Below are 10,159 nucleotides of genomic sequence, written 5' to 3' on the forward strand. Positions count from 1 at the left end.
CATGAACACAGAAAAAAACATTCTTGAATGGCACATCGACACTAACTCTCAATTTGGTGCAAACCACAAGCATTTGTTACTGACATCGGAACTAAGTCAAATGTGAAAGATGATACAGCCGATATGTAGGAAGTAAATATCCATAGATAAAGAATATAATATTGAAGTTGAAAATTGATACTCTATTACTCACTTGTGTGACATCTGGCAGTGAAATTCACAAATATTGAACAAATTCAGACACCTCAATTCTAAAGAGAAAAAGATGCATATGCAATGTTTGAGAATGGGTTGAGTATGTTGCATCCCTGACAGATGCATAAATAATGGAAAGAGTAACTTCAAATAATAGATAACAGAAAAACAAATTATAGATCTTCAAGGAAAATATATATAAAGAAAAGCAACTTTAATGAATCTTCAAGGAAAATATATATAAAGAAAAGCAAAACAAACTAGAAAGTTGAAGATTACTCACCAAGGGTCGGTCATCATCGTCAACAGGAACCTTCTCCATGGATGCAAGAGAGGTCAAACCACCAACAACCATACCAAATACTGTATGTTTAAAGTTCAGATGATTTGCAGACTTGTAAAGAATAAAAAACTGGGAACCATTGGTATGGGGACCACTATTTGCCATGCTGACAACACCCCTTCCTGAATGCAGCAGTTTTGAATTCAGCTCATCCTTGAATGGTTTACCCCAAATGGACTGCCCTCCTTTCCCTGTGCCAGTGGGATCCCCACCTTGAATCATGAAGTTCCTACAGAACGTGAACCATTAGTCTTCTTTGTGCATACAATTGAAGAAAGTGGAAAACAAAATTGTGACTCATCAAGCATACCTAATATTTCGATGGAAAGCAACACCATTATAATAACCATTTTCACAGAGTGTGATAAAGTTTTCACAGGTCCGTGGAGTTAAATCACAATGCAATTCCAGATTCAAGTCTCCATGGGTCGTATGCAATTGAACATATCCTTTCTTTTTTGGATTCTTTTCAACTTTGACATATTCGAATTCATTTTTTGTCACGGGATCATAAGCAGTAGATGTGAAAGAACGTGAAGCAGCTCCTGTAGTAAAACGGCTTTTTACCTGAAATTTTCCAACAACTCTAATTTTTTTGAGAGAATTAAAGCAAGAATGCAACAGAGGTTCCATTAAAGTAGCCTTAGAAAGAAAGAATGGAGAAGCAGACGTACAAGTTTTGCATTTACAGGTGCTCTTTCACCTGCCATGTGAAGAGCAATCCGAGCTGCAGTCTTATCACCAGATGCTGCTTTGGCTGCTGCTGCACTTCTTCCATGAACTGCAGCAGATGCTGCATCTACAATACTGAATCCTTGAGTGGATTTAGACTCTCCATTTGCGCTGGACTTGGAGTCCTCTTTGACACGAGATCTTGCAGCTAAAATAGCACCAAGTGCAGCAGCTCTTTCATTTTGTGCTTTGCTCCCACCTCCACCATGAAGTGCAGCTAGCTTTCCCTTCTCAGTCCCAAGCTCCTGCAGCATTTGCTTGATATCACCAGATACATTTATATTATACAATGGATCTTCTTTCATCCTCCTCAAGTCTGACAAAAGAAAGATATAAAAGGAAAAATCTATCTCAGTTTCATGAAAACAAAGATCAGAAGTCACAGGAACAATGTAAATTTAGATCCACACCTTCATCATCAAGTTTAAGACTGTTTTTAACATGATCAAATTCCAACAGTAGCTTGCTATCGAGTGCATTTGGATTCTGCAAGAGCACAAGCAGAAAACTGTTAACAGTTGATCCAGTTATAAGCACGGTGGAAGAAGAGAACAAATGCTTTCTAACCAATTACCTGAATTGTTATCAAGTCATCTTTTGTGAAAGGCTCATCTGTAAGTAACTCTTTCCAATTTTTGGTTTTCACGTTTAGCTCCTTAATAGCCTGCATCACGAAAGTGAGCAGTGAGGTAGACTTGTTAAAGCATAATATGTTACAAACATCACCATTTAGAAACAACTTACCTCATAACAGAATACATTTCCTGTAGTTTTCACAGCAACTATATGAGTAAATTCTGTAAAAACTTTGTTCAAAACAGGACAATGGTACTCCCCTGCAATCAAGAGAAGAGACAACACAACAGTCATAAAACAGCAACACCCAAAAATCCATGGTCATGCAAATACATAAGGCATCTGATTTATGCAAAATCAATACACAAAAAATGTTGAACTCACTAATAAGGAACTTTCATGAGAACTATTATGCAATTTATGATTTCATGATTACTATTTTTAATGTACCATTTTTGACGCAAAATCAAGTTGTCTGAAGAGGACCTCATGTTATCACACAAGAGGGTGGATTATTCTATCCATAGCATAGTTTTGGAGTACCATAAGATATAGGTCATAGTAGGATTAAAGTAGAATAAAGTTCACATTTTATTCTATGGCATAGTTTAGAAGTGCCCTAGGATCCAGTTCTGAAACTAGTTTGAATTACACATATGGTTTGAGTTGGTTGGAAATAAGAAAAGATGGCCTTATCTATATAGGGTGATGAGACCTTCCCCATGCAAGTTATTCGGAAGGTTAGTTATCACAGATTCCAAACCCCTTCTCTCCTCTCTTATTCATCCGATATCTTTTCTACAATCTAAACACAAAAGACCATCCCAGCCCCTTTCTGAACATTTCATTGGATAAAACTACATTAATTGTTACCAAAGCATAAAAATTCCTTCATAACAATAGAAAGCATCTATGAAGCATGAAATCTAACGCTTGCACAGATCATGTCCCACTCTGCACTATGCAAAAATTACAAATAAAATTTCCCTCTCCAAGCCATTTTGACCTTTCATTTTAGTTTAAATAATAATTCCGCCTATGTATAAGACCTTTCTACATAGCTTGTCCCAAGCCAGGATAAAGGAAGGGGGTTGCAGTAGGTTGACAACTAGCATAAAACTATAGTCACATACCATGAACATGAATCCAAAAGACAAATTTTATGATACATGTAGAAGGAATAAAGAGGGATAGAGATAGACCAAAAATGGCATGAAATGAAATAGTCCTTGACAACCCAACATCAAGTATGGCCCTAAACCAAGCACAATGGAGGAAAAAGATTCATGTAAGCGACCCCAACTAGTTTGGGTTAAGGCTTAGTTGAGTTAAATTGAGATGGTTTAGTTTTGATCATCTTGACCATCCAAATCAAATCCCACATTCGTCCTGTTTCATATATTTATGCAGAACCTATATTCCGCATCCAAATCTCAAACTAACTCAAATATCCTGGATTCCTCTAACCACCTGTTCTCCCTCTTCCACCTCTCTGATTCCTTAGACTTGGTGGCCCTTATCCCCTTTTACATACACAGTGGCTCAAGATATGTTCCAATTTGATTCTTGCTGACACATCTTTAAGCACAAGGATAACAAGGAGTTTTCAAACTTCATAGGTATTGCTAGTGATGAGCGATCACACATTTCTATATGAATGTAGAAGAAAACATAAACATGGATAAGATGCCTTTGTACTTGTGACAAGGTTGAGCATGCAATATTTTCAGGTTTTATGGTGAAGTTACTATCGGCCATCAAGTATTTAAAATAAATGATCTGAAAGCCATGAAGTAAAGAATACAATGATCTCATAAATCTTGCATTGTTCAGTTATCAGTTATGATTTAGTCAAGGGAAAAAATATGGCAAATGAAGAACTCAATAGATATTGCAACCGCAAAATTTGCATGAGATGCCTATGGCTTGTGAGAATTTTGAAATAATTAAACCGATTCACAAGTAACGACTCGAGACCTTGATACTTTCAGCATCTGCATTCTTTGTTTTTAACACAAATTTATTGGAAATGAATCCAAATGCCAGAATAACAATTCCAAAATAAATAAATGAAGTCGCAAGGAATGGCTCAAATGACCTTAATAGTTTGAATTCCTGGAATCCCTTCTTTTTGTTCATCAGGAAATTTGTTGGAAAGAAATCCAAATGTAAACATATAGAAGATGTTGTCGTCGTAAGGAAATTCAAAAGAAAACTTGAAAGAAAACCAAAGGTAAGATTATTTTCATAAAAAAGGAATATATGAAATACAAACATTACAACAAAGGATTCAGAATTATAATAAAGGGCCCTCGAAGGCTTTTCCTCCCTTTCCTTAACCAATTGCAAACCCCTTCCTTCATATTGTGTGAAGTCAGAAAATTATCAAGAGTTTAAGGACAAGCTTTTTCCAATCTCATTACAACCCTCTCAAAAATTCTCCATTCTGCTATGTACTTATCATTCTATTAAATTATCCACATACTCTCTATATCTCTAACCCACAAAAATACAAGATTTTTTTTTTTTTTTGTGGTTCATGCTCTTCTTGATTGCAGATTTTTAACTGAATATTTTTATTTCTAACATCTTTTCTAGGATTTTTGCACATATGTATGCGTGCATATGTATATATGTGCGTGCGTGCGTGTGCATGCGCATGCGTGTGTGTGACTCAAGAAAATACAAGATTTTTTTTGTGCATCATGCTCTTCTTGATTGCAAATTGTGTGCATATTGTGTGTGTGATTGAATACTTTTGTTTCTAACATCCTTTCTAGGATTTTTGTGCATATGTATATGCAAATGTGTGTGCGCACACTATGCATGCATGTGCGCTTGTGTGTGTGTGACTCAAGAAAATACAAGATTTTCTTTGGTGCTTCATGCTCTTCTTGATTGCAAATTGTGTCTGTGCATGTGCGCATGCGTGCCAATGTGGGTGTGTGCGCGTGCGCATCTATATATATATATATATATATATACACACACACACACACACACGTGTGCGTGTGAACGTGCGCATCCACACACACACACACATAGACATACATACATACATAGATATATATACATCTATATATATATACACACACACACACACACACACACACACATCCACGCACACACACACACACACACACACACATATATATATATAGTACTGAAGCAAATGGTAGTAGAGACATTTTAGACATAAAACAGCTGGCTATTGACATAAAATAGCTGGTTATTGACAACAAGTCAATCCAACAATAGGAAAATTGCCTAAAATAGGGTGAAATTAGGTATATATGTGAATAATGATCTTCAAGGGGCAAATATCAAATAACTTATTTTGTCAGTGGTATATATGCAGAATACCCCTTTTTCCGACATGCTAATGTATTTATCAAATTTATAAATAGAAGTAACCCCCACTAAATGAATTTTTATGACCATATATTTTCAATACATAGATGCTTTCATTAAGCCATGTCAAATTAAAATCTGATTATTCCCTGAAAAGCAATCACTACTTATTTTCTATGTGATTATTCCTCACATAAAGTTATTGCTAAAGGTATGCGGCCACACGTCTATAAATAAGAATTTTCAGAGAAGACATAGTTGTGTTCAATTTTGGATGTTGAATTTTCATTAATTTGTTTGGGAGTCATTTTACGATACTCATCATACTTCATCATACTCCATGTTCTGAATGAATAAAACTTTAGTATTTGGCACATGCACCGCAGATAAAAGTGGGGGTGGCAGTGTGATTTGGGATGTGTGCATATAGGCCTATTTTAGATTTAAAGAAGTAAAGAAGGTACCATTAAGGAGACGCACCTTCAAAGAGCCACATCTCAAGGGAAGAAAGAAGTGTTTCAATGTATTTCATTTTTATTGGGGATTCAATTCGCATGCATGGTTAAGGCATTAGAGTCCATCTACTCAAATTTGAAATATTTTTTCTTTTCCTATTTTGAAACTCCCTTTCTAAGGCATTAACTCTTGCCCAGCTTGGATGATCAGGAAATTTATTTTCGCAGATTTTCCCTCTTTAAGAGGGAATTTCCTTTCTTCTTTGTTGACCATTGAATGACCTATGATTATTTGAGAGTTCTGTCCCAATGTAGAAAGAGATAATAGATAAACTCGGTCTTCAAAATGTGGTAGTTAATTCAAGTCCAGCCAAGTCCTACTTAAGCTATGACCTCCCAAAGGGATGGATTGAGCGAAAGCTCTTAGCCAACTGTCAGATTATGCTACTATTACATGAGAGGTGCCCAAACATTCAATTTTCTAACCTGCAATGGTAAAACAAACCTTGAAAATACAAAAGTCATACACTTACAAAGATTTTTTTAAACAAAAAACGTTACAAGGAATGTTTGTCAACCCTCCTTTATCGTGAAGTCTCAAGAAAAAATAGGGTGAACAGGCAAACTATTCTAAGCTGTGTAAACCTCAAATTGGCAAATAGGCAAAGTGTTAGAGACAGCAGCAGTTAATATGTGTTTTTTGGGAATTGATTATTAACAAATCCAGTGTTGTTAAAGGCCCTAGGCGCACCTAGGCGCTAGAGATCCCTGGAGCCTAGGCGCAAGGCGCAGGCGCGTGCTTGAGAGAAGTTAGGCACCAAAAATAGAAAAATAGAGAAGTAGCTACAGGCAAAAATTTCAGCTAGTAAAAACTTGCACCCTGTTATTAAAAAATAAAAATAGAAAAAGATTAGCTATAGGCAATAAGCCCAGCATATAAAAACTAGCTCTAACCCAAAAACAATCAAATAAGTACTTTTTAAATTCTTAATTGGCTAATCCTCCTCATCATCATCATCAAGCAAACCAGCTTCATCATTTTCTTCTTGTTCCTCTCCAATATCTTTTTTATACTTATCTTAGAAACTAAAAATTAATACATGCTGGAATCATATATACTATAATTGATCTTTCCTATGTACTATAACTAATCTTTCCTATGTGCTATAATTGACCTTTCCTACATACTATAACTGACCTTTCCTATGAACTATAATTGACCTTTTCTATTCCTAAGAAACTAAAAATTAATACTATAATTGACTGCATTGCACCTCTGAATGATGCAGAGACGTGCGCCTAGGCTGCGCCTGAGGGTTGTCACCTCACCTAGGGGGTACAGAGGTGACAGCCCCTCCATCTAGCGCCTTTTGCATCTAGCGCCTTTAATAACACGGAACAAATCTAATGAAACATTACCTTGCGGCAAACATATGACATTTTAAGTTTATGACATTTTGTTTATCTACCATGCTCAGTATTGTTCCACTATTAAGATCACCAAGATTGAGTGGCAGAACACAAATTGCATGGGTATGCTCACCATCAAATGTAGCACTACTGTCCTGAAACCTTTTGTTCCCAATTATTTGGCGTGGCATCTCAATACAATCTATACTTATGACAAGGCTGAGCAAATAACCGAAATCCAAAGAAACCCACCCAATCCGATCCAATAAATATCGGTTTCGATCAGTTGAAAGGCATAAATCGAGTAGAATTGGGTTGCAATTTGTAAAAAATTAATTATTTACGATCGAATTCAGTTCCTACACTTTTAATCCATATGAAACCGAACCCAACCGATGTAATATTTCACAAACTTACTTTCATTTTGGGACAGCGTCGTTTAGACTTCAATACTTCATTCTAAAAAACACCAAGTCACCCATTTAGATTCATGAAAATATTAATGTTGAATTGTTGATAGAAGCACATCAATTTAATATAATTCTAAAGTAAAAACTTTCAGATATAGTTGCTTTCAGATGAGTAAATTTTTTTTTTCTATTTTATTTTGTACAGATTCAAAAATAAATCTAAAATTTGTAACTTATAAGGTTTAGACATTTTTTATATTAAATTACTTTAAAAAAATAAATAAGCGGCCAATATTAGACTTAAAATCAATATTGGGTTAATATTGAAGCCCAAACCAACACAATCTATCCGAACCCGCTACAAATCATTCACTTCGGTTTCAAACAGTTTATATATGATAAATAGTCGGCAACGAGTTGAATTTTCCTCAATCCGATTGGATTCGATCGGATGAAATTTTTCTCTCAACCCGACTGAACTCGACCCGTGCTCAGCCTTAACTTATGATACCAAAAAAATATTAGAAAATCTGTTTGAAAATTTGAATAAACATTTATAAACCTGCAAAGTAAAAACAAAATAAATAAATAAATAAATCGGTAACCAAATACCGTGACCCATTTATCACTGACTCCTAGAAAATGTATTATCCTAATAAAAACTCTCATATGCTGCCAATTAGCAGTTAGTAAAATACTATTGATGAGGGAAAACCCACATGAAGAAAAAGTTTCACTCGGTATGAGATAATCTAACTGAAATTTACCATCAGAATTCTTGTGGAACGTGAGGGGAATGAGATCTTCTTGCTTGAGAGGGCCTCCAGTGACCGGATGCCTGCCGTATTTCTTAATATAAGGAAGTATATTCCTGCACCGAACATTCAAATAAAAATCAGAAGTACTTTCTCGATTAAGAACAATGAATTTGATAATTCCAACAATCTAGACAACAAAAAAAAAATGCAAATTTTCTGAAAATACTAACATTATATCGAATACACTCCCATCGGCCGTGCACACAGGGTCTTCAAATGGCGTAAAAGTAAGCCTGCAAATCAAAGAAAAAAAAAATCCAACGTAATGAAAAAATTAAGAAAAAGAGCGGAAAACAAATGAAAACCTTAAAATTCGAGAACATTAGGAAAATCTAGGGTTTTAGGAGGGAAACTTACGAACAGCAATAGAAAGGCAAGCGCTTGAAGGGGGTGGAGGTCTCCTTGGATTTGGCGCCGCCCCACTCGGTCGCCCACTCCGTCTTCGTGATGAACATCCGATCCTTGCTGTGCTGCTTCTTCCCCATCTCGACTACAATCTGGTGCCCCCCAAGAGAACGAGGAGGTCAAAAACCCAGGTTTCTTCTAGTTCTCCGTTCCTCTTTTCTGGAGCTAGGGTTTCCTCCGCTTCGCCAAAACCGTGGTTTTGGGGATTTTGATGGAGCTCCGAGATTTCTGTTTACAGTGTCTCGCGGAGAACCATACACAACATAAATATAATACTCCAATCCTGCGCTAACAGTCGTGTCTAATCGAGACCGTTGATTAGTTGGAGCTTCTAACCGATTAGCGAAAAAAAAAAAAAGCACAGTGAGAGGCACCTTACCGCTACGACTTGAGATCCAGGTTCCGGCTTCCCATTTACCGCCTTAGGCAAAACATCGAGTTCACCGCATAATCTCTCTCCCCCACACCGAAGAGACGGGCGCGTGCGGCGCGTGACGTTTAAGTTTTTTCACCTTCGATTTGATGCAGGGAACTACCGATACTTAGTGTACATACCTAAGAGTGTGTTTATCAAGCTATAATTTTTTTTGCTACTTTAATTTATATAGATTTTTACATATCACCAATCAAAATATCTATCTTCTTGCCTAAATTTTGTTTTCTATGTTATAATACTCTTTTTCGTCTCCATGTGAAAATGAATTGATGGAAATTTTTTTTCTTTTCTCTTTTTCTTAATTCTCTTCTTTAAATATTTATATTTCTTTACTTGAATTTTAGTCATGACACCACCATCCGGTCCAGAGGTCGTATATGACTGCCACATGTAGTTAATCATGAGCAATTTTCAAAAAAATTTGAAAATAGCACAAATATAAAAAAGTAACTTAAAAAAAAGAAACATTTAATAAGCACATTAGCATGGAGCATTTTTTGAATAAAAATTATATAGGGTGGGCACTATAGACCATCATATGGGGCAGACCTAACATTTTTTTTTTTTTTACATATCTTAAAGAGAAAATCTAGAAGTCGAATAGAAATTAAATTTTTTCTACTAACTGACTAGTTTCACAACTGAAACAATGAAAAAAGAAAATATAAATGCATGTATAAAAGAGATCTTTCGTGACCGTTCATATCTCTTTTCTTCCTCATCAAATCTTTTCATTTATTATCTTTCTCATTAAGCCATTTTTTCCATCCATAAAATCTTCTTCTCGAGTTTTTTTCTCCTCTTCCAAACTTTATGCATCATCTCTCTTATCCATGAGGTATTCCTCGAGTCTCTTTCTTCTCTTCTAAATTTTTTTTCTAAGATATTTACATCTAAAAATTCATAAAAATTATATATTATTTTACCTAGAGATATGTTTAGAAATATTGGATTGTATATCATTTTGCTTAGAAGTATGTATTAGGATATTGGATGAATATTTTACTAGGTATGTATTAATTAACTAT

At 35.4% G+C, this 10,159-nt stretch overlaps 1 protein-coding gene across 1 annotated transcript in view; it reads right to left on the minus strand.

Annotated features, from left to right (window-relative positions):
* Positions 1 to 8,925, minus strand: part of LOC105057946 (peptidyl-prolyl cis-trans isomerase CYP65) — a 12,689-nt gene extending 3,764 nt beyond the window's left edge. The window contains exons 1-9 of the mRNA XM_073249077.1: positions 8,648 to 8,925; positions 8,461 to 8,523; positions 8,240 to 8,343; positions 2,015 to 2,106; positions 1,845 to 1,934; positions 1,681 to 1,756; positions 1,213 to 1,586; positions 849 to 1,105; positions 416 to 767 (exon numbers count right to left, since the gene is read on the minus strand). Coding sequence (XP_073105178.1) covers positions 416 to 767; positions 849 to 1,105; positions 1,213 to 1,586; positions 1,681 to 1,756; positions 1,845 to 1,934; positions 2,015 to 2,106; positions 8,240 to 8,343; positions 8,461 to 8,523; positions 8,648 to 8,775 — 1,536 coding nt within the window. The 5' untranslated portion in view covers positions 8,776 to 8,925. The remainder of the gene's footprint in view (positions 1 to 415; positions 768 to 848; positions 1,106 to 1,212; positions 1,587 to 1,680; positions 1,757 to 1,844; positions 1,935 to 2,014; positions 2,107 to 8,239; positions 8,344 to 8,460; positions 8,524 to 8,647) is intronic.
* Positions 8,926 to 10,159: the final 1,234 nt, after the last annotated feature.

The sequence above is a fragment of the Elaeis guineensis genome, chromosome 15 (genome assembly GCF_000442705.2).
Source record: "Elaeis guineensis isolate ETL-2024a chromosome 15, EG11, whole genome shotgun sequence".
NCBI lineage: Eukaryota > Viridiplantae > Streptophyta > Magnoliopsida > Arecales > Arecaceae > Elaeis > Elaeis guineensis.